This window comes from Ziziphus jujuba, chromosome 9, assembly GCF_031755915.1.
Source record: "Ziziphus jujuba cultivar Dongzao chromosome 9, ASM3175591v1".
NCBI lineage: Eukaryota > Viridiplantae > Streptophyta > Magnoliopsida > Rosales > Rhamnaceae > Ziziphus > Ziziphus jujuba.
In genome coordinates, this window is record NC_083387.1 from 1,604,998 (window position 1) to 1,628,917 (window position 23,920).

A 23,920-nucleotide genomic window follows, 5' to 3' on the forward strand; every position below is an offset into this window, starting at 1 on the left:
TTCGGATTACCAACGGATAATTTTATATTATGAGAAATCCTACTAAGTACTTAATAATTATAATTTATATGAAAATCGTGTTTATATTGTTAAAGATTGTTTTTGGATATTTATTTGTTATAATTTTAAGTATTTTTTTATTTTATAATTATGAAAAATCTAATAGTTTGCTGAGTTTTATACTCATTATTTATTGTTATGGTTTCAGATACTCCATAATTTCAAAGTAACTGGATTTTACATATGATAATGGTACTTAGTTGTTTTTATTTTTATATTAGTTAGCCTGAAAAACTTTTTGGAAGTTGGAGTTTATTTTTAATCTATTTTTTTGAGATAAATTTTAAATATTATTTATTAATGATATTTGATGACTTTTATGTTTCGCATTATAAGTTTTTTTAAATATTATAAGTATAACTTTTATTACATTTCGAATATAGAAATTTGGGGTGTGACAATTATTTTTTTATTTATTTATTTTTGGTTAAGGAAAAAAAATAATACCTGACCACAACCATGCCGACAATTAGATTTTTTTTTGAGTCCGGATAATTGGATAAAGTACATAATTTGACAATCCAGAATTATTTTGATAACTTGCTCGCACAAAAGAAAATATACAGCTTTTTAGACCCAAAAAAGAAAAAAGAAAATATACAGCTTATGGGTAACACTTTATCTGCACCATCGTACTCAGCGCAGCAGCCACAGTGGCATACACATTTTGTGAAAGATTTTCCAATCTTGGACCAATCATGGTGGAGATTACAATTTCTAAATCGTATATTTTAGACCTTTTAATTAACTAATTAATTTTATTTATATCACGTGTGGTGGGGTAGGCAGAACTAGCCAATAATCAACTTGGACTTGTAGTATATCCAACATATTCTCAACTAGGAAACAAGTTGTTCAATAATTATTTTAAAATAATACTATAGTTACTAAAATATTTATTAAATTTATTTATAAAATATATATAAAATAATATTTAATTAATTAATTTATATATAAATATTTAATATTTAAATTATATAAATTAATAATATATTAATATTAATTAATTAATAAATAAATTTGATAAATATTTTGATATTTATATATTTAAAATATAAATAAATATCTATCTCTTTTGACAAAAAAAAAAAAATTTTAAACGGATTATATGATATTAATATTGTGTGGTATTTTCATTTTATGAGCTTATTTCTGTTTTTCATATTGCTATTAAATGCATAAGAATGTCTTTCAATATATATATATATATATATATATGCATAAGAATAAAACGGAATTATTGTTTGTGTTTTTTGGGTGAAAAAACCGAATTATTGTTTTTGAAAAAAGAACGATGGATAATGTGATGAATAATCTCGGAGTACTGCTGGAAATAATTGAAAACGAGTAGGGGGCTAAGGACTAGTACAACTAATATATTGCCCATACGGTTTGAAACTTTGAATAGATGATTAAACTATTAACCGTAATAAAAATAATAATAAAATAAATATTAACTTTTTTTTTTTTTGGTTAGATAAACTATTAACATCTAAAAATATCAAAGCAGGAAAAAAAAAATAAAAAAAAGGAAAAAGGAAAAAAAGGGTCAATGTTACGCAAGAGATAAGACGAAACAAATTAGCCAAAAAAAATAAAAAAGAAAGAAGTGAAATAATAATATAATTTTTCAGGTTTTTTTTTTTTTTTTTGTGGGGTCATTTTTAATTTTATTAAAGATGATAAGATTTTCAGGTAAAGCGGCTAGAGGGACGTCATTGGCATTTAGAAATAAATGGAGGAGGAACTCTGTAAAAGAAACAGACACCCACTTTCTGTTTATGAGCCGCAACAATATAAATAAGAATTCCAGACAGAGAGACCCAGTTGTGGCGACTCGTCCGGTCGAGACCCTTGTGATTGGACTGGTGATAGAGAAACGAAGCCGAGCCAAAGCCTCTCATTGTTCTCGACCCGAACCGCCACCAAACCAAACCGAATCATTCTTCACCAATCCAACTACGCGTCCCTCTCTTCTTTTCTCCTTGTGGTCCACGATCTCCTATTCTAACCCCGGTCCCGGCACGCTTCGACTCAGATCGACAACAGCGACGACGGCGAGGTTTACGACTTCGTTTCCCTCGCTCACGCAGTTTATCGCCCTCTGGCCATGCGACTCTGGTTCGCTGCTGTAATTTGCCTCTCCAGAGAGGACTCTTTCGTAATATTCGCCCAAAAGTCCGCCTTCTATACAGGTAGTCGTGCTGAATTCAGCCATGGTTGCCGATACGCACGGTCCTAATCCAAGAGGCGTCCTCTGCAATGCTGGTGCTGGTGCTGCTGCCGGTACATCGTTTTTTTTTTCTCTCCGCTCCTACTTGTTTGCTAGCCCAGAAATTTGACATAATAGATTGAAAAGAAAATCGCAAGCTTTGGAATTTTAAGTCCGAATTCTGTGTTTGCTCAGTTTAACTTCGATAAGATTCAGGATTTTTTAAAATTTATTTTATTTTATTGGCTGTGGATTAATCTGATAAATATCATAGTAACTGATCGTTTTAGATTTTGACAAATGGATGCAGGGGTTATTGCCGCGACTTTTGTTTGCCCTTTAGATGTTATCAAGACCAGGTTTCAAGTTCACGGGCTGCCGCGGCTCGGTAATGGAAGTATTAAAGGTGCCAAAAAGCTTTCTTTTTTTTTTTTTTTTTCCTTTCATATTCTTTTTTTTCTTTCATAAGTTTAAAAGATAGTAACTTTGAAGTTCTCACAGATCCGTAGCTACTTGGAGATGTATGTTGGTTTGTAGACATTTGTTGCTTTTGCAAAATGCTTTGAAGCTGAGCTGAACATCATTGATTTAAACGGTCTTTTTTAGTTTACAAGATGTTGATTACTGCTCAGACTGAGCATTGAAGAAGAATTTTTTTTTATTGATTCCTAAATTTTTTTTTTCAGGTAGTCTTATAGTTGGAAGTTTGGAACAAATATTTCAAAAGGAGGGTCTACGTGGGATGTACCGTGGTCTATCTCCCACTGTGCTCGCGTTACTTCCTAACTGGGCGGTGAGTCATGTTGTTTGCTGGTACTTAGCTTTACAAATTGTTGATGATTGTTGACTAAGCAAGCATTTATCTTCCAAAGAACCAAATTGCTTGGTAGTTACTAACTTACAGTGACTAGAATCTTGTCTTTGGGGTTCTACCTGTAGTTGGATAATCCTTGAGAACTTTGAGAAAGTATTTAATAATCTAGCATTTTTTATCTGCTTATTTGGATTTTTTACGTGCTTTATCTACGTGCTGGATGTATGGTAGCATCCTTGTTAGGATGTGCTATACGTAAAATCCTCATGGTTCCAGAACATACAATTACAAACTAATGGATAGCCTCCTTTAGAAATAATAGTTGATTGCGTATGACGAAGCATAGATAACAAGGGTTAACTTTGTTTGTAATTCATTATATATCCTATATATTGTTTGCTTTGAAATTGAGCCACAGCCACTGCATGGTTAATTTTTTTGTTTTTTTTCACCTGCATTATGGAATACTAAAACAACTTTATAAACTTCTGCAGGTTTATTTCACTATATATGATCAGCTCAAATCCTTACTTGTCTCTGATGGTGAGTTTGTAACAATTATGTTTTTGACGAATAAGTAGTGCTATTCTTTTGTTCAAGCCCATTATTCCTTTTAGTTTTAGTTCGTAGACATTGCCCTTTCATATTTCTTTTCATGTATCTGATGTGTCTTTTGCAATGGTGCATGTAAAGATGAGAATCATCGTCTTTCAATTGGTGCTAATATGGTAGCTGCTTCTGGTGCTGGAGCTGCAACAACTATTGCTACAAATCCACTTTGGGTTGTGAAGACAAGATTTCAGGTTTGTCTTTCAAGTTTGTGCCTGTCCTTATTGATTATCATTGTCACATATTATTGGATCATAAAATGAAGCTTGTAGCCAAAGTAGCTTTTCAAGTTTTCCTTTCCAACTGGTAGTGTTTTGAGATTACAACAAGGGAGAGAAAGAGAGGTTTCCTATTTGATATGTATGAAGCAACTTTGTCAAAATGAATTATGGAAATGAAGGAGATTCAATGTAACCAGTTACCATAAAAGAGTTAGATGCTGGTTTTGTGCATGCTCTATCACATGCAATTGTGTTCGTTTAGCATATAGATAAATCCTGAAATGTTGTAGATTGTATGAGCACTCACTTCTCTCTTTTCTTCTGCAGACTCAAGGAATGAGACCAGGTGTGGTTCCATATAGGGGTACACTTTCTGCTTTGAGGAGAATAGCCCATGAGGAAGGCATCCGGGGACTGTACAGGTTTGTACATACATAATTAATTTGAATTTGTATACTACTTATTTCTTATTGCTAATCTGGCTTCACTAATGTCCATATGATGTTCTTTGTGATCAATAGTGGTCTCGTTCCTGCTTTGGCTGGAGTCAGTCATGTTGCCATCCAATTTCCAACATACGAGAAGATAAAATTCTATTTGGCCAACCGAGGTAGTTGTCTTGCTGTCTTAAGTTCTTCTATTAACTTCATTATAGAAGATTGTTAGTTGATCTATTTGGTTCATTGTCAGATAATACCACAATGGATAAACTTGGTGCGCGTGATGTTGCTGTTGCGTCATCCGTCTCCAAAATATTTGCATCTACGTTGACGTATCCACATGAGGTATGGCGTTGAATGAAAATTTTAACTGTCATTGACTTAGTCGAATGCCTTAATTATTCAAAGTTATTGTCATAAAATCCATAAATGACTTGCTAGCTCATCAGTTCGTATTTCTTTAGAGGCTCTGTGTCGGTACATACATTTTAACCTTTATTCTGGGAATGACCATAATAAAAGAGAATGCTTTCTGATTATGTAGAACATCATTACTTACCTTCTATGCAGGGAATGCTTGGGATTGTCTTCTTCCCCTCTTCCTCCCTCTTCTATCTACCCAAACTGAACTAATGTTATTTTACTTTTTCGCTTTCTTACGTCTACTAGAGCGATTAATATGTATGTTCTTGTATTATTTCTTAAGAGCTATCTTTTTTCTTGAAGAAACTTTAAGCGGAAAGCATTTTTTAGAGTAAGATGAGGGTCTCAAATGCCTTAGTAATTGATTATGGGTGGGATGCAAAAAATCTCCTACTTTATACAAAAATTCAAGGGTCTACTGAGGTTCTTCACTAGTTTTCTTGCTAACTTAAGCAAACTGAAATAATCATGAGACTGTATCATATTGGATTAATTAGTTTGTGAGAAATATAATATATCGTTAAATATTATTTATTACTCAGGTCGTGCGTTCAAGGCTTCAGGAACAAGGCCATCACTCCAAGAAGAGATATTCTGGTGTAACTGATTGCATTACAAAGGTATTTCAGCAAGAGGGCATCCCTGGATTTTACCGTGGCTGTGCGGCCAACCTTCTAAGGACTACTCCAGCTGCTGTAATTACATTCACCAGCTTTGAAATGATTCACCGATTCCTTGTTAATTTATACCCTCCTGATCCTCAACCTCACACATTATGAAGACAGACGAAGCTAGCTTGAGGAAATAGCGGTTGTAAAGAACTTGCATTGGTTCAAATTTCATGGCAGCTTAATACATCAGGCGAACCATAATTTCTCCTCTAGGTGATACGTTTCCTGCAATTGTTTTTGGTAGCTTTTTACCAACAACTAAAGATGTCTTAGCCTCTTTTCCTCCTGGAACTTTGTAAACATTTATTGTTCCGGGGGAAGTGAGGATTATATCAATATACACTGATGACGATGATGATGATAAAGGGGTACAATGTAGACTTAAAAGTTTTTGCCTACGGCCCCAAGGGCTCGAAATGAATAGCTTTATATAGGCAGGTTGAAAATATATATCTTATCTAAGATATATCACTTTTTTCAATTTTGTGTTTTTAAAATTTTTTATTTTTCAGGTAAAATAAATAAGTTTTTTGTTGAAACCGTGGTACTTATTCTGGTGCGTTTGACAATGTTTTATAAAGATGTTTTCTTTTTAACAAATTAAAGATAAAAATATCTGTCACTCTTACTTTTTAAGAATATTTTTGAGAATGGAGACATTTTAAACAAATTTGGAAAAATGGAAGAAATCAAAATTCTGAATAGTATTCCCAAGAATGATTCTCCTCTAAGGCTTGTTTTCAACTCTTAAGATATAACTTTATAGTCTTAGAATCCCAATTTATTTATTTATTTTTTTTGTTTCAATTAAGCCAAATAAAAGAACTTAACATAAGTATATATGTAATTTGAAAAGGGCAAATTTTATTTGAGCCTTTTTTTTTTCAATTTTTTTTTCAGAACAGAAATACATTCCTATTCTGATTTATTTCATTATAAACCCTTGAATGGTTTTGTTTCAATACAACATCTTTTTCCCCAGCACAATCAGATGGGCCGTCAACTGGATCTTTGAAGACTTTGCGTGAGAGAGACAGCCCAAAACATTTTTAGCAAATTTGTTGGCTTTTAGCTTTTTCAAGTTGAGTTGTCAGAATCCGATGAGCTTTAATGGTTAACCAATTGTCTAATCATCTGAAAATCTTTCTTCTTGACAAGAAAGAGTAATATGGAGAGGTCCATATTTTCTGATTTTTCTATTCAATTAGATGATAAATTATCCACATTTGGATAGTGATATTCAATAATAGAATTGAATTATATACTCCTTAAAATAAGGAAATACCCCACAGAAAAGCTTTTTAGGACTAAAAACGCTGGACTTGTTTAGGAAAAAACCTTCTTTTTCCACCTAAATACTATATTTAAGAATGCTAATAAAGGTGTTGGTCATGATAAATTAAAGGACAATTCATTGGTAATGGAAAAGGTTTTCATGAGCTTTTTCTTCATATTCAAAGATTATGACTAACTCAGCGGCCAGCAGCGCAGCCACTAAACCAATAAAGCAATTTTTAAGAGTTTTCTTTTCTGCATCCCCCCCAAAAAAATGAATTTTCTTTTTCCGCCTTTTCCTGTTGGACAACCCAAGGCATTAGAATAGATTCTTTGGTTATGAATGGATCCAGAATTCATGATGTCACTCAAGAGTCAAGAACTCAATGGGCTTGAATTTTAAACATCTTATATTTTATTTTTGTGGTCATTTTAGAAACAACATTTCTGATACTGGATTTTCTGACACCAAGTAACTAGTGTTTGGTTGCTTGGAAAATGGAAATGGAGTGTGTATATATATGAAAATCTGAAAGTGGCAGTTTTGCTCATATTTTTATTTCCTGTACATGTGTGTTTTTGATTTGTCTGTGGGGGTATAAATGGAGTAGAAATATCAGAAACACAATGTTATAAGCAAATTACAGAGTATAATTAGGGGTAATGGGCGGGAAGGGAATGTGAGGAGCAAAAGAATGGCACTTTTTCTCAGCCCCTCATCATAGTCTGGTCGGTTCAAAAGTATAGAACCACCAAAAGATACAGGAGTGCTAAGCTTTCATGATTTATTGGAAATGCTTGTTGCCCTACATTCCATAAAAAAATAATAATAATAGCACCACCCTTTGATGATTTTTCTTCTCTCCTTTTCCCCATATATATATATATATATTATATTTTTTTTTGCCTTTTTTTTATTCATAGAATATAATTAAATTAAACCAAACCTTTTAACGGCAAGCACATTTTGCAACCTCAGCAACTAAGAACTACCTACTGGCAAGTTTGGTCCGTTAACAAACTATTGTTTCTTGAAACACAAGGCTTGACTTTTTATACTCTAATCTATATACAGCTTTTTTATTAGATTTGCTCTGGGATTTTTATTACTGTATTTTGTGGGTAGAAGAGCCTGTTGTTAACTTTCCAGGGGGACTATGATCCACATTTGTCCCCAAATAAACTTTTTTTTATTTAATTTTTTTTTTTTTTTAACATTTTGGCCAGCCAAAAAATTATGATGATAATAATCATGATGAGGAGTGCTTTAACTTTGTCAATGACATATAGGACTAAATTATTCTTTTTACTATGTGTCATCCTTATTGTGAAAGGCTAAAGTTACCCTCCAAACGTTCACTGTTATTATCGATGCCTGTAAGTGGTGGAAATCTTTCCATCTTTTTGGGTCATTGTAGGAGGGACATCATCTTGGTTGGAAAAAAAAAACATAAAAAAAAATCCCCTTTTCCGTGGAAAAACAGAGAAGTGTGTTCTACACTACGCAGTTTTGCATTTTGCAAACTGTTTAGTATAAAAAAAATTAAAAAATGAATAAATAAAAAGTGGTAAAAAGAACCAAAAAAAGAAATGCTAAAAAGAAAATGGTTCAAAAATCATGAGTGATTTAGAGTTACAGCATGATCAAAGTTTGTTTGTGGAAAGGTCCATATCTAAAAAAGCAAATTTGCACTTTCGCTTTTTTCTTGAACAAACTTGTTAAAAACAATTTGCATAAATAAAAGAGGTTTCTGGTTTTTGTTAGTGCTAATATGATTGCTTACATGACAATGGTACTAGGAAATATATTTTTTTTCTTTTGCTTTAGTTGGGGACTACCATAAACCTGGAAAAACCCAACTCCGTTATAATCAAGCAGACAAATTTATATATTCAGTAAAAGAAACTTGATTATCTTAAGGGTGATGCTTTTGATAGGATGATGACACATGTCTTCCATTGTCATTTCCAGGGCAAATTGCTGAAACAGAAAGTGACTGGGGAACCTACAAATGCATTTCATGAATTTAATCATGTTATGGGCAGCATCACCTTAGCTGGGTCTCCCTTCACATGTGAGAATGTGATAAAGATACTAGTTTTAAAACAAAACCTTTTAGGCCACTGCAAATAATCACTGTTAAAAAGTTAATATCTCTGGATTAGCATCTTCAGCCTGCAATTATAATCTAACAATTGGCCAACCTTTCTTTACAGTTAACAAATCATTAACTATTTTTCCAAATGCTTCCGGAATTAATTTTTCAACCCTTTGTCGTTTTGCCAACTCCATTGTTTCACTTTTTATAGAGCAATTTAATCTTGATCCATTTTTGTTTAAAAGTTAATAAAATATATTTCTTCTAATGAAAATGCATATGCGACTATTGAATATTATTAAATAGTTATAATTTTTATCATATTTGGACAGCCCAATTTAATTATCTACAATAAATTCAACAATTCTGAGTTTCTGTGTTTAAAAAAAAAAAAAATTGAGTTTCTGACTTTTTCTTTTTTTTCTTCCTTTCTAACTTTAATATATATCATCGAATATTTATATTTTTTTAATCTCTTTGAAATAATACTAATAAGCTCGAATTCTAGGATCTGCCTGGCAGCTTGAACTGGGTACCACGCGCTCCAGGTGCCAGTGGTTCTAGATAGATATGAAGCATTCTCATCCTAAAATTGAGCGGGTCTCTCTCTAGCCAGTTGCAAAGGACACGTTGCAACAGCTCAGAAGTAAACAAAAATTGTCCAATTAAAATAAAACACGTGGGAGGAGACGATTGCCTATCAAGTTTAGTAGGCGATTGTGATTGGTCGGTGATGAGGCTTTGCAGTGGCATTGTAATTCTATCAACTAACCACACTTTTGCAGCTCGTGAGTGGGTCCCAATAAAGACGCTCTACGTGGGCCTCAACCGTGTTCCGAGCCTCGTAGGTGTGGTACCGAACCATCGATTTGAATTTTTTGAACGTTGAAGCCATCTATCGAATGAATTGACAAGGATGACCCCTTCCATCGGGTTCTTTTCCTCCACCGCTGGACTCCTCGCACGAAGGCATTATCCACTACTTTATCTTTTACCACAGATTTAATTCCAGCCAAAAAGTGAACCTTCAATTTTTTTTTTTTTTTTGGTGGCTTTTTTGTAATTTTTTTAAGGAATCAATGTATGAAAATAAGCTTGATTAATAATTTCTCCATTATCCCACATTCCCTAATTATTACCTTCCATTAAAAAAATAAAAAGAGGGTGGCTAAATTTTGCAAGGAATTTAGTGCAGTTACTAAAAGTTTTATATGATTATTCACCCAAAAAAAAAAAAAAAGTTTATATGATTAAAAAAGTGGGAAATTGGACCTTAAAATAATTATTTATGGCCTAGGTATCCATTGCCATACTTAATTATGAATTGTCCATAACAATAATTTTGTTTTCGTTTTTTATATAGAAACAAAGAACACTTCAGGAAAACTTTATTTTCCTTTTCTGCATTTTTTTTTTTTTTCTGGGCTGCCAATAAAGCTAAAACCTCACATTCCTTGTGAACAATATTTATACCACTATTTTAAATTTTAAAGAAAAAAGGCTTGGAAATGTAGGATATTTATTAATCTTTTTTGGTGGGTTTAATTATAAACATGGTTAATTCCATAATAATGATTTTGTTTTTATTTTTTATATAGAAACAAAGAACACTTCAGGAAAACTTTATTTTCCTTTTCTGCATTTTTCTTTTTTTTCTGGGCTGCCAATAAAGCTAAAACCTCACATTCCTTGTGAACAATATTTATACCACTATTTTAAATTTTAAAGAAAAAAGGCTTGGAAATGTAGGATATTTATTAATCTTTTTTGGTGGGTTTAATTATAAACATGGTTAATTCCATAATTTATGATTTTGTTTTTGTTTTTTATATAGAAACAAAGAACACTTACAGGAAAACTTTATTTTCCTTTTCTGCATTTTTTTTTTCTGGGCTGCCAATAAAGCTAAAACCTCACATTCCTTGTGAACAATATTTATACCCTATTTTAAACTTTAAAGAAAAAAGGCTTAAAAATGTAGGATATTTATTAATCTTTTTTGGTGGGTTTAATTATAAACATGGTTAATTCCATAATAATGACTTTAGGTTACCTGGTTGGTAACCGTTTTCAACAACCAATTCCATTAGCCCGAGAGAGACACTTTGCCTAACAAAGAGTGGGCCAAATTTTTCCAAGCAAATATTGGATGTATTAGATGATTACCCGAAAATAAAGCTTCCTTTCAAGCTTTTTAGTTGCCTAAGACTGTTTTGGTGTGTGACAAAACTTTTTCCCATATATTTCGTTGCTTTGAAACTTAACCAAGAATCATGGAATTAAAATTCTCTCCATATATAGGCGGTATATGTGTAAGGTTCTGATTTTTGCATTTAATATTGAGAAATAGGAATAAAGTTTGTGGCTTGGCCTATTAGGTAGACCAAGGTTGGAGGACCTCAACTTTCTTCACAAACTTTGGCTCAAAGTTAAAATCAATAGATTAAGATGGATGATCAAGTTCCGGCTGCAAAAATATTGTACCTTGCTAGCTATAGTATTTAGGACTTTAGAGGATACCGAATACTATATTTTGTTAGTTGGGATTTCAAATAAAACCACAACATAGATTATATATGACAATGCTTTTAGATGGTTTGGTCGTTTTATTTTTGTTAAAATATATAAATCATTAATTGGCTTTTACAAATTTGGGTTTGTATAAGACAAAATGTCAAAACTACAAATCCTGTAAAAGGAATGAAATCTCATAATATTCCTACAATCTTTGCTCAGTAATTTTCGCAATGAAATAGAAAGTAAGAAGTTTGAGAAGCTGAATTAAAAAGTACAGTTTGGTACCATGTTGTCAAACTGAAGCCCCACAAATACATTGGATTAGTACTGCTTGGTTTGAAAATGTCACGTCGGGACCTACTTTTTGAATTCTTTTTGCTTAATTTTCTTTCCCTCCTTTTTGGTGGGCAAGTGCTTGAATATTTGAATCAATGAAAAGAATGGGTAAAGAGTAATAAACAAATACACTACCAACATCATCTACTATGACGTTTTATGCAAAGTGCACAAGCATAATGGACAAAACCCAACCACTTCCAAAGTTCATTCAAAATATATGTTTCAACATTTTTGAATTTGTAGAGCCACTTTTAGTTTAATTTAAGGCAAATATGATACAAGAATAGTTATAATTATCCTCCTGAAAGAGATCGATATATAACTATATAAATATTTTATCTTTTTTGTTCATATTGAGCTACCTAGCTCCAATTCATATAAGATCAGATAAAAAAGATGCATCGATTTATTACAAGAGAGAGTGTCATTCATTATACATGTAGTATTACTTTTTTTTTTTTTTTTTTGAGACAGTGCATGCAATATTACTTGTATGATAATTATTGACCACATTATCACAATGAATTCAATTTAATATCTCCTAGAATCTTATGGGTAAATAATCTTTCTAGGTATATATATTAAGCTTTAAAATCTGGATGCACCACCACTTGTAACCGATTGGGATTTTTATCTTTTATTATCTGGCAGCAAACTAATTAATGTGGCACTACTCTGATGTGTCTCCCACATTTTGCACATTTTTTTTGGGAACCAACCATATTTTGTACAATCAGGTGTATAGTATGGACTCAAAAACTCCAAGCAAAGGAGACTCACTTATCAATCAACCTATTTAAATTTTGGGTTAATTTTATATTAATTGATATTATTAATTTGTAATTTTTTTTAAAAAAAATTTGAAGATATGAATTGTTAATTTTAAAAATTGAATATTTAAATAGTAAAATTTTACGAATTACAAATATTAAAGTGCAATTAAATTTAAAAATTTTAAACTTTTATTATACATTAATTATTACAACCCAGGCCATCTATATGCAATAAAAACAAAATATAATAAGGACAAATATCATCTAGGAACAAAATTTTGGCCAAGCATGAAAGGAAAATGAGCTACTGAGATAGATTTGTCTTTAAATCATTTTTATCTAAAAGTAAAAACAATCATATATACAATGAGGTAACCCGTAATCGGGGTAAAGATCTAATTTTACATAATTTTATGAAAAATAAGCCTTTTATTGTAGGAGTTCATGTTCTTATTTTCTTTATTGCCTTCCATATAACCAGATAACGAAAAATAAATGTTTCCCTTCTCCACGTTCCAAAAAATGGACAAATATAAATGTTGTTTGATTATTGAACCAGCTGTGGTACCTTCTTTTAATTAATAACAATAATTAGGGTGAGATTAGAAATTGAATTAAACGTCTTTTGAAGAGAAAAAAACAAAAGTGCTTGAACTGACCGGATCCAAAACCCTCTAAATAGGATCCAAGTCATTAGTCATGCTGTCAAAAAGAAATCAATAAACAATCTCCACGTCCTCACATCAAAGCGCGTGGGCTCACAAACCGGTCCACGATATGCATCACACTTCCGCAGCAGCTTCTCGTAGCGTAAAAACAAAAACAAGTGTAATCTTCACGCGCGCTAAAAACCAAACATTTTTATTTTTGTTTCATAAAAGAGGTTCACAGAGTTCAGAAAAAAAAAAAAAATTGAAAAAGCAAATTTAGGGTTTTGAAACGGGAAGGTTCGGAAATAGGTTCGGTCAATAGCTTCGGGAAAGAGAAACTTAAGAGAGAGCGTATAAAGCAGGGGCATAGAGAGAGAAATGGATATATATGCATATATAGAGAGAGAGAGCTTTGTGCTGTACTTCACACTTTGTTGTAGAGAGAAGATTAAAAAAAAAAAATAAAGAAAAAAGAAAAATAAAGAGAAAAGAGAGAAAGCAAAAGGTCATGGAGAATGTGAGTATGAATTGGTAGCAAAGAAACCTCATTATCATTCTCAATTTACAACTACAAGCTTACTAATACTGGTGCTGCAAAAACTATTACAGCTACAAAAGATATTGTCTTTCGTTTCTTTTCTCTTGTCTCTCTTTCTTATTCTCTCTGTTCTTTTTGGCTCTCTGTTTTCTATTCTGGATCTTTCTCTGAAACCCTAGTGGCTCTGCTCTTGAACTTGAAGAGCCTCCAAGAAAGATCGTTATTTATGATGATGGTGATTTGACGGTGAGATTGTGAAGCTTTTTTATTTTTATTTTTTTATTTGGTTGGGAAATCTTGGTGCCACACAACAAAAAGATTGTTGTTTGGTAAGGAGGCAATGGCTGCCGAGGGAACATTGTTTTCGGTTGCGTCTGTGGTGGAAGATGTGCTGCAACAGCATGGCAATCGTCTCAGAGATCTTGATTTGGATTCTAGAAAAGCTGAAGAAGCCGGTACCTTTTTTTTCCTGATGCAACGGCTCCATTTTAATTTTTTCACTGACTTTTTTTTTTCTTTTTTTGTTTTCTTTTCTCTTCTTTAAATTTTCTTGTAATTTCATTTTTTTAAAAAGAAAAATTTAAACTTTGGCTATCTCAGCAACCAAGAGGATCAGTTCCTAAATATGTATATATATATATATATTTATTTTTTTTCACTTTGTTTACAAGTTTATATAGTTGGAATCTTGTTTAGTTTTTATTTAGATTGAAACAATATCAATCGATTACTGTTTTCTCCTCTGATCCACTGATACTGTGAGTCTTGACTGTCTTGTGAAACAATGTGGGGGGACTCGGCAAGTTCTATTACCTATGAAACGTTCCAATTTTCAAATTTTTATGGAGTTTGAAGGACAATTGTTTTTTTGTTTATTTTATTTTATTTATTTATTTATTTATTTATTTTTTAAAGAATTTTGGAAATTGACTTCAATTTCCGGGTTTATAGGCTTATATTTTTGGTAAGACAAAAATTAATTAATTGATGATTTGTAGGATCAAGAAGGAATGAAGCGGCTGGGTGGCTGAGAAAGATGGTAGGAGTGGTTGCAGCTAAGGATTTGCCTGCAGAGCCTTCAGAAGAGGAACTTAGGCTTGGACTCCGAAGTGGGATCATCCTCTGTAATGTTCTTAATAAGATTCATCCAGGAGCTGTGCCGAAGGTGAACCCCTGATGTTTGTTTCGTATTTTCCAATTTCAATTGTTTCTGCTATGCGCAGTATTTACATATATTGCATAGTGGTCTTTTTTCAGGTGGTGGAAAGTCCATGTGATTCTGCTTTGATACCCGATGGAGCAGCATTGTCTGCATTTCAATACTTTGAAAATGTTAGGAACTTCCTTGTGGCAGTGCAGGAGATGGGGATTCCTACTTTTGAGGCATCTGATTTGGAACAAGTATGATTCTAGTTATATGGAAATTATGTAGCTAATGAATTTCACAGTTGTTGAACATCCTCGTGAACCTCCTAGAATTAGATGTATACTGAATTTTTTTTTTGGGAAAATGATGTTTTTCATAGTCTTTTATGACTAGCAAATTAGAGCTTATGCCATAAGTTCTTGTGTAAAAAACTAACAACTTTTTTCATATTTGTTCAGGGAGGGAAATCAGCAAGAGTAGTGAATACCGTTTTGGCACTTAAATCCTACACTGAATGGAAACAGACCGGGGGAAATGGAGTATGGAAATTTGGTGGAAATGTAAAACCTACAATCACGTCAACAAAATCTTTTGTAAGAAAAAATTCAGAGCCATTCACAAATTCCTTATCCAGGAATGCATCGGTGACTGAAAAATCTTTGAATACTCTATCGTCCAACCCCGACTCTAATAAAATGGTTGGTAAGCTTAATTCATGTATTTATTTCAGTGCTTGAATTCTGGAGTGGAATGAGAAGAATGACATTATGGTTTTATGTTTTTCTTTGCATATATGCAGTCTAGTTCTGGCTCGTTGAGTATGCTTGTTCGAGCAGTTTTATTAGATAAGAAGCCTGATGAAGTTCCTATGGTAAGGTTTAAAGCACTGGCTGCTGTTTCTTGTCTTGTTGAAGCTAGAAATTTCCTGATCAATTAATAGCCACTACTTTAATAAAATTAAATTTACATGACATTTTTCTAGGTTTGTTTTTTGACCAAGTATTCTTTTCGAATTTTGATGAGAGGTCTTAGCTTGCGTCAGTCTTGAATTGTATTAAATTTCTACTGATGTTACTGTTACTTTTACTTATTTTGAGTAATAATGTTCTGCTGTGAACAGTTGGTGGAATCTGTGCTAAGTAAGGTAGTGGAGGAATTTGAGCACCGTATCGCAAGCCAATATGACCTGGTATTTTATTTTTTCATACCCAAAAGATTTTACTACTATTGTAAGAACTTGTGCATGGTAGTTATTTTTTCTCCTATCCAATGTGGGTAGAATAAATATTTATTGATTTGCCTGAGTTTTTTTTCATAATCGTCATCGCCTTGCAGGTCTTATTGTGTTTTTAACTTCTTCTTCTTCCTTTTTTATTTTATTATTATTATTATTTATTTGTTAATCGATTAAACTAAATGGTAATTTATGTATCTACTTAATCCACAGACAAAGGCATCTTCTAAAGATGTGGCAGTTTCTCAAGGCAACAAGTCTCTAGTGAAGTCTAATTCTGTTGCTAAGAAGGTACTTTATGGTTCATCTCTTCAGATTGCAATCTAAATTTAACTTTCATTGTCAAATCATATAATTGAAGTATAACACAAAATCTATCATTTCCTTGTTTGTTACTCTGGTAATTTAGATGGAAGACAAAAATGCCAATGTAGTAAAGAAAGATGACTTCCAACATAACCACATTGCAAATGAGGAATCAAAACGCCAGCTACAAAAACAGAAAATGATCTTTGATAGACAGCAAAGAGATATTCAGGTGGACAGCAATTTAGATTTATTTTCTGTCATTCTACTTTTTATAAATTGTTAAAGTATTCATGATATTGTTATGTTTTTGCAGGAACTAAAGAATAATATTTACACAGCAAAAGCTGGTATGCAATTTATGCAGATGAAGTTTCACGAAGAGTTCCACAACCTTGGTAGGGTTTATAAGAAATATTTGTTGTTTTTCTTTCTTTATTCATTTATTTTTTCCTTTCGGAGGTGGGAAGTCAGACTTTATGTTTTGATCTAAATTTCTGTTCTTTTTTGTTTTTAGGTTTGCACATTCATGGTCTAGCTCATGCTGCATCTGGATATCATAGAGTTCTTGAAGAAAACCGAAAATTATACAATCAAGTACAGGATCTCAAAGGTAATAAGATCAGTTGCCTAAATCTTAAACACCATGCTTGTCTTTAGTCCTCAAAATTGATTACTTAGGTTATTATTATGTTGACCAGGAAGTATCAGGGTCTACTGTCGAGTGAGACCCTTCTTGTCTGGACAACCAAGCTATTTGAGCTCTGTGGGTAATACAGAAGATGGAAATATCACAATTAACACCCCTTCAAAGCATGGGAAAGGAGGCAGGTCCTTCAGCTTTAACAAAGTCTTTGGGCCATCTGCATCCCAAGGTTTGTAAGGTTATTATTTAGTTTTACTTCCCAGATTGTTGCTCTAATATTAAGTTGAAGCTATTGAATCTTGCAGCTGAGGTCTTCTCTGATATGCAGCCACTAATCCGGTCTGTTCTTGATGGTTACAACGTTTGCATCTTTGCTTATGGTCAAACGGGATCTGGAAAAACTTACACTATGGTAGAATACTATTACTAATAGATAACATACCCAAACACACACATTATTATGTCTTTGCTGATGTTTGTAAAAAAGTGTTATTTTCATTAACACTTCTATTTTACATGTCTAGACTGGACCTAGAGAGCTTTCAGAGAAGAATCAAGGGGTAAATTATAGAGCATTGGGAGATTTGTTTCTGATAGCAGATCAGAGAAGGGATACTTTCCATTATGATGTTGCTGTTCAGATGATTGAGATATATAATGAGCAAGTCAGAGATCTCCTAGTTGCTGATGGAACTAATAAAAGATATCCTTTTTCCATTTAGAGTTGTTTTAGGTTACTTTATGAATATTGCTGTTGGAATATACAGTTTGATGATGAATTACATTTTTTTTTTTTTCCTAAACAAGTTTTTTAACCTTAGTTTTGTTTGTTTGTTTTTCACTCTCCCCACTGCACGTTTTACTTAACCATTAACACATTAGAAATTCGTAATAGTTCTCAGACAGGACTTAGTGTACCAGATGCAAATCTTGTTCCAGTGTCATCAACATTGGATGTGATTGATCTAATGAATCTTGGACAAAGGAACCGTGCTGTGGGTGCTACGGCACTAAATGATCGAAGTAGTCGTTCTCACAGGTAGGAATCTAGTCCTTTCTCCTCTCCTCTTTGTGTGCATGTGTATGTAGGTATTATCACACTTACAAGTATTTCACCGCAATTACTTCTCACAGCACTAAATGAATTTGTGGCAGTTGCTTGACTGTTCATGTACAAGGAAGGGATTTGACATCTGGAACCATTCTCCGTGGCTGCATGCATCTTGTTGATCTAGCTGGAAGTGAGAGAGTTGACAAATCTGAGGTGACAGGGGATAGATTGAAGGAGGCACAACATATTAACAAATCTCTCTCAGCTTTGGGTGACGTGATTGCTTCCCTTGCCCAAAAGAATCCACATGTCCCATATAGAAACAGCAAACTTACACAGCTTCTCCAAGATTCACTCGGTAAGGTTAAAATAAGATATTTTTGGAAGAGAATTTAACTGGTCTCTGTCTTATTCTAATCTGGATTTTTCTAATTATTCTAATTATGCCTTTTATATTCATTAAAATATGTAGGTGGGCAAGCCAAGACGCTTATGTTTGTTCACATTAGCCCCGAGCCTGATGCTCTCAATGAAACAATTAGTACGCTTAAATTTGCAGAGCGGGTTGCGACAGTTGAACTAGGGGCTGCCAAAGTGAACAAAGATACTTCAGATGTTAAAGAACTCAAAGAACAGGTTTTCATTTTCTTCTTTTCCATCCATTGATTGATATCGTCATAGTTTTTACGTTCATGTTTGTAATTTATGGACTTTTTGTATTTTTGCTAGATTGCCAGTCTTAAGGCAGCATTGGCAAGGAAAGAAGAGGAGACAGATAATAACCAGCGCTCTGTATCTGGCAGCTCCGACAAATACAGGATGAAATCTAGTGAATCTTCACCTTTTCATTTAAACATTCAGACAGCAGATATGTTGGCCGATCACAATGCATGTCGGCAGCCAATGACTGATGTTGGCAACAGAGAGGTAAAGTTCCATTTATGATCATTTTGCACAAATTGTCAAATTTCTTTAAGCATGCTCGTAACTAATGTACTAAGTAGTCCACTTGTGGCATCCCCACTGTATGGTTTTCTACAGAATAGAAACTTGTTATAATCATTTTTAGTTGGTTCTGTTTTTTGTGAACTTCGTGATAAAACTTGAATTTACTGATTCTGCAGCATCGCAACAATTCTGCCCTGAGGCAAAAAAGACATCAAAGCTTCGATCTTGATGAAATACTAGCAAATTCACCTCCTTGGCCACCAGTGAAAAGTCCTGGACAGAACTACGGGGAGGATGATAAAGACACGGGGTCGGCTGAGTGGGTTGATAAGGTGATGGTGAACAAGCAAGAAGCTAGCAGAGTTGAAAACCCTTTGGTAGGATGTTGGGGAGCAGACAATGGTAATTTGTCTGATATGTTTTACCAGAAGTATCTACCAGATGCTTCAAAGATTTACCCTGAACAATCTTACAACATGTTCACGGGAAGCAACAGGTTCAATGGTGCTAGTACTGATGAAATGGATGATCTTGATGCTGCCACCAGTGATTCTTCAGAGCCAGATTTGCTCTGGCAATTCAATCAAACAAAACTTACCACCGGCATTACCAATGGTATTGTGGCAAAAACCAAGAAATCTAATGCCAAACCAGCCAAGAGCCCAGATCTAAGGTAATGAGGTTTTGATAATCTGTTGTCAGTCCATTTCCAATTCCTGTTGATATAATTAACATTCTGACATGGTTTCTGAGAATCAATTTTTACTTTTGCAGCAAAACTTTTAGTCCTCTTGGCCCTTCACCTTCCCGAAAACCTTCAAACGGGGCTCTGCAACGTAGTGGGAGGCAGCCAGCTCCAGTTGATATGAAACGCAAAACGGGGACTAGAAAGTAGAAGTGTTAACTTGACACGTGGAAAGGGTGATTTTTTTTTTATTTTTTTTTTGGTTTCTCATTTTTTGTTTTTTTTGAATTTGTTTACAGAGAGAAGAGATTTTACATATTCTTCTTTGTTTATTGTAATTTTATCACACAGTTAACTGCAGCAATAAATCCAGTTGCTTGTATAGTTGAATTGACATATATATATTTTTTATTTTTTGTTCATTCGGTGAGTTGGATCGTGTTTTGTGTTCATTAGGTGAGTTTATTTCTATTATCATAAATTTTAATAATAGAAATTGAATAACATTTTTTTTTTTTTGAATCGAAAATTCTATCCAAGCTAAACTGAAAAAAGTACTTCGTCTGTGGCTAATGAATCAAAAATGTAAAAAAATGCTAGAATTACAAGTGTAATATTGCCAAATGGTGGGCCGGTGCTTTCTAAATGATGATTAGCAATACTCATTTTGACTATTTGTTATTTTTGTTAGTTTTCAATTTTTTTTTTCGAAACACTAAATTGCTTAATTTAACATCATGACTGCTTTTCTAGTAGGCATAATTAAGTGTGATTTGTTTTTTTAAAATTTTTTTATTTAGATAAGTTATGCTAAACTGTCCCGAAATTACAGTTCCACCCTAGAAAAAGCAGACAGAAAGCATGTGCCTTGCGAACAAAGAAAAATGAACCATCCAAAATTCAAACTCAAAATGTAGGCCATAAAACCAACTACTCAACCGAACCACCACATTTTCTCACGGATGCAAACTATATGGTCAAGCACGGTTTTATATACGCAGCAGTACTACTAAGCATAAGTCATAAAAATTTGTGGACGGTGGACTGCAACACCAAAGTTTAGTACTCAAAGATCCAAATTAGAAGCCTCTCGAATCTTCTCTTTCTCAATTTAGTACCTTTCGGTCATTATTTAATCATATGCTTTTTTATTGATGAGAGAAACTCATATATTTTATTTCACTTGTCGAATTATCCAATTGCATTTCCTTCTTTAAAACCTACTAGCCTTGTAGACCAAAGAAACAGCAGAGCTCCCTGTCAGTGCGTAGTTTTGTTGGTATAATATTAATATTGGCTGTGCATTTTTCATTAGTTGCCGTTGTAGCTACTTTGTAGCATTCTTTCACAAGCGACGGCAGGTGAAAAATGTCTGACGTCAGCAGAGATGGGTCTTGCTATTATTCTGTGCTTGGAATACGCAAACAGGCCAGTGTCCCTGAGATTCGTGAGGCTTATCGTCGACTTGCTCTGGTATATATGTATATATATATGTATATATCGATTTCATGCATTTTCTTGCTATTTTTGTCATTAATTAGTTGAAAGGCTTTTTAATTACTTGCTATTATTTTTTTCTTTTGTGCATGGGTTTTGTAGAAATGGCATCCGGATAGATGGAGGAAAGACCCAAAAGTTTCTGTAGAAGCTAAGAAGCGGTTTCAGCAAATTCAAGAGGCTTATTCAGGTACCCTTCCCTACATATATCATATATGTTCCAATAGTCAATACCAAAGATATATCTCAGTTGGGTATGTTTATATTCACTGAGAGCGTTTTTTCTCTTTTATTGCGTCAAGTTTTATCAGATAAAAGCAAAAGAACCGTCTATGATGCCGGATTGTTTGGTCTGGTCGGAGAAAACGATGATGAAGTGAGTTTTCTTAATTATTTCTTATTGTTTTGATTTGTTTCATATTTCTGCATTGCTGGTCGGATACTAATTGAGAAAAACACTTCGGAAATAGGGATTTTGCGATTTCATGCAGGAAATGGTCTGCTTAATGCGAAGGGAAAGAACCCAGGTATCGTTTTCCTTTTCCTGATCATCAGTTTGCCGCATTGAAATTAATAATACGAACTCATGATGCATATGTCTGAGAAAGAATAGTGCTATCTAGAAGGAGAAATAGTATCCCTAGCTACGAAATTTATATAATTATTCTCCATGATCAGAAATATATGCATATATATATATGTATATATATATTAGAAATTAATTATGAAGTATATATGCAATTTTGCTTTTGTCGATGATCAATGACAAAGTGGACATAAGTTATTGTTTGGAAAATGTTGTGTTTTGTAAAATCAGAAGGACAGCAGCTTGGAGGATCTTCAGGAGCTGTTAGAGGAGATGATGACAGAGGACGAAAGAGTCATGTTTGGATTCGGATGGGAAACGTCTGGAACTACTTCTAGGCAAAGGATACGTGTTGCCCCATTATGATTGATACATAGGTTACATATCCCATCTTAAATGTTATCTAATTTCTACCATTAATTTGATCTCTGATCATTGATCTCATTGCTTTAGTTTTTCCCTCCCAATTTTGAGGCAATTAAGGGAATAATTAATATGCTTATGTATCCCAAATCATACGTGCTTAATCATGTCCAAATGTAATCCATCAGAAAATGGTAGAACATTACTGTTCCGTACTTCTTTATTATTTATAATACGCCCATAAGTGCTATAATTCATTTTTTCTTTAAAAAGAAAAAAAAAAAAAGAAAATTAAAAGCAGTTTACACGGATCAAAATGTGTGGGCTGAAGCAAGTGATGTGGACGTTGCATAAAGCTTGACCAGCAAGTTCATATGTAGAGATTCTGCTTTAAGAAGGATCGAATGAACAACAAAACTCAAACAGTCAATTTCATCAAGAAAAACAAATCAGTGGGGGGTCAAAATTCGTGTTCCGAACCACTTGTGTAATGAAGGCTATAGATCCTTCTTCAATATTATATAAAAGTAATATAATATTGGTCGCTGAAAGCACCCCCATCGTAGGCTTTAATTATATATACAACGATAATATAAGGTAAGAAAAGATGACAATTTCAACGTTCATCACAACCCAACTAACGCTATTTTAATCTATAAATATAATTATACATCCTTTGGATGCTCCATCGCCGTCTTCATTAATTAGGTCTCTGAAATTAATTTCCAATTGCCAAGGCCAACAAAATGGGTGTGACCACTTTGCGTCAGGAGTTTGCAAGCCTTGTTCCAGCAGACAGGATGTTCAAAGCTATAATCCTCGACTCTCACAACCTCGTCCACAAGCTTATGCCTCAGGCCATTAAAAGCATCGAGATCATCCACGGTGACGGCGGCCAAGGAACCATCAAGCAAACCAATTTTGCCGAGGGTAATTTCCATAATTTTAAGTTATAATTAATAATATTTTCCATACATATATATATATATATATATATAATATGAATATTGATTCATGAAATATATATTTGGTTAATTAATTGGCAGGAACCCGTTATAGATACATGAAGCACAGAATTGATGCCCTGGACGTGGAAAACTTAACGTGCAAATACAGTCTCATAGAAGGGGACGTACTGTCCAAGGAGATAGAATATATTGCATATGAAGTTAAGTTTGAGAGTAATTCTAATGGAGGGTGTGTTTGTTATGTGAAGAGTGAGTATCACACTGTGGGTGACATGGAGCTCAACGAGGAAGATCTCAAGGCAGGCAAAGAACGAGCAATTGGCATGTTTAAAGTCGTCGAAGCTTATCTCTTTGAAAATCCGGCTGCTTATGCTTAATTTTTATTTAATTAGCTGCCTATATATATATATATATATATATTTAAAACTACTCTTGTTTGTATTTTCCCAAAAAAAAAAAAGAAATAAAAAAAATTCTCTTGTTTGAAACGTTTATTTTTGCGAATGAGAAATCTTTTTTTTTTTTTGGGTGAAAATTCCCAAATGAAAAATCGGTATTGCTGGTTAGTAGAAAGTCTCAAAGTCAAAGTAGAGGGGCTGTAATTTAGCAATATTTGTATTACTTTATAATGCCTATAAAAGTAGAAACAGAAGCTGTTTGTCTTTTATTGATTAGGTGATGGAGGATCAAATTTGTCTCCGTTTATACAATTTCAATCCAACAATTTGATTAACTTTCAAATTCATAAATTGATAAATGATTAACATACTATTAGTCAACTAAAAACAGATCATATATATATATATATATAAATATAAAAGCATTTTTAAGGGATTCTAATTTATCTT

The 23,920-nt window shown here is 33.2% G+C and overlaps 4 protein-coding genes across 5 annotated transcripts; all 4 read left to right on the top strand.

Moving 5' to 3' along the window:
• Positions 1 to 1,814: 1,814 nt before the first annotated feature.
• Positions 1,815 to 5,931, top strand: LOC107426265 (nicotinamide adenine dinucleotide transporter 1, chloroplastic). The gene is made up of 9 exons (XM_016036386.4): positions 1,815 to 2,346; positions 2,583 to 2,678; positions 2,959 to 3,065; positions 3,581 to 3,629; positions 3,780 to 3,889; positions 4,244 to 4,338; positions 4,438 to 4,526; positions 4,607 to 4,701; positions 5,322 to 5,931. Exons 1-9 carry the CDS (start codon positions 2,277 to 2,279, stop codon positions 5,556 to 5,558), a joined length of 948 nt encoding a protein of 315 aa, XP_015891872.1. The 5' UTR covers positions 1,815 to 2,276; the 3' UTR covers positions 5,559 to 5,931.
• Positions 5,932 to 13,487: 7,556 nt separating this feature from the next.
• Positions 13,488 to 20,080, top strand: LOC107426386 (kinesin-like protein KIN-14I). The gene is made up of 19 exons (XM_016036554.4): positions 13,488 to 14,096; positions 14,640 to 14,806; positions 14,899 to 15,042; positions 15,247 to 15,486; positions 15,588 to 15,659; positions 15,909 to 15,977; positions 16,236 to 16,313; positions 16,432 to 16,560; positions 16,645 to 16,726; positions 16,846 to 16,941; positions 17,030 to 17,203; positions 17,280 to 17,386; positions 17,499 to 17,677; positions 17,852 to 18,013; positions 18,130 to 18,383; positions 18,498 to 18,661; positions 18,755 to 18,952; positions 19,150 to 19,646; positions 19,748 to 20,080. The coding sequence occupies exons 1-19, from the start codon at positions 13,982 to 13,984 to the stop codon at positions 19,866 to 19,868; spliced, it is 3,048 nt and encodes a 1,015-aa protein (XP_015892040.3). The 5' UTR covers positions 13,488 to 13,981; the 3' UTR covers positions 19,869 to 20,080.
• A 623-nt stretch (positions 20,081 to 20,703) lies between these two features.
• LOC107426323 (uncharacterized) lies at positions 20,704 to 22,338 on the top strand. Of its 2 annotated transcripts, none has more exons than XM_016036458.4 (5): positions 20,704 to 21,131; positions 21,258 to 21,345; positions 21,458 to 21,531; positions 21,626 to 21,682; positions 21,973 to 22,338. In XM_016036458.4, the coding sequence occupies exons 1-5, from the start codon at positions 21,027 to 21,029 to the stop codon at positions 22,105 to 22,107; spliced, it is 459 nt and encodes a 152-aa protein (XP_015891944.3). In that variant the 5' UTR covers positions 20,704 to 21,026; the 3' UTR covers positions 22,108 to 22,338. The 2 variants fall into 2 exon arrangements, with proteins under 2 accessions (XP_015891944.3, XP_024933580.3); XM_025077812.3 differs by having other exon boundaries at positions 21,467 to 21,531.
• A 329-nt stretch (positions 22,339 to 22,667) lies between these two features.
• Positions 22,668 to 23,724, top strand: LOC107426313 (major allergen Pru ar 1). Its single transcript, XM_048481528.2, has 2 exons — positions 22,668 to 23,034; positions 23,151 to 23,724. The coding sequence occupies exons 1-2, from the start codon at positions 22,851 to 22,853 to the stop codon at positions 23,447 to 23,449; spliced, it is 483 nt and encodes a 160-aa protein (XP_048337485.1). The 5' UTR covers positions 22,668 to 22,850; the 3' UTR covers positions 23,450 to 23,724.
• Positions 23,725 to 23,920: the final 196 nt, after the last annotated feature.

Bases quoted from the DNA above. Each gene is read 5' to 3' on its own strand.
- LOC107426265 (XM_016036386.4), top strand. From the start codon at position 2,277: ATGGTTGCCGATACGCACGGTCCTAATCCAAGAGGCGTCCTCTGCAAT. The intron at 2,679-2,958 runs GTGCCAAAAAGC...TTTTTTTTTCAG, and splicing joins CGGTAATGGAAGTATTAAAG to GTAGTCTTATAGTTGGAAGT. The intron at 3,890-4,243 runs GTTTGTCTTTCA...TTTCTTCTGCAG, and splicing joins TTGTGAAGACAAGATTTCAG to ACTCAAGGAATGAGACCAGG.
- LOC107426386 (XM_016036554.4), top strand. From the start codon at position 13,982: ATGGCTGCCGAGGGAACATTGTTTTCGGTTGCGTCTGTGGTGGAAGAT. The intron at 15,978-16,235 runs GTATTTTATTTT...CTTAATCCACAG, and splicing joins TCGCAAGCCAATATGACCTG to ACAAAGGCATCTTCTAAAGA. The intron at 18,014-18,129 runs GTAGGAATCTAG...AATTTGTGGCAG, and splicing joins CGAAGTAGTCGTTCTCACAG to TTGCTTGACTGTTCATGTAC.
- LOC107426323 (XM_016036458.4), top strand. From the start codon at position 21,027: ATGTCTGACGTCAGCAGAGATGGGTCTTGCTATTATTCTGTGCTTGGA. The intron at 21,346-21,457 runs GTACCCTTCCCT...TATTGCGTCAAG, and splicing joins AATTCAAGAGGCTTATTCAG to TTTTATCAGATAAAAGCAAA. The intron at 21,532-21,625 runs GTGAGTTTTCTT...CTTCGGAAATAG, and splicing joins TCGGAGAAAACGATGATGAA to GGATTTTGCGATTTCATGCA.
- LOC107426313 (XM_048481528.2), top strand. From the start codon at position 22,851: ATGGGTGTGACCACTTTGCGTCAGGAGTTTGCAAGCCTTGTTCCAGCA. The intron at 23,035-23,150 runs GTAATTTCCATA...ATTAATTGGCAG, and splicing joins GCAAACCAATTTTGCCGAGG to GAACCCGTTATAGATACATG.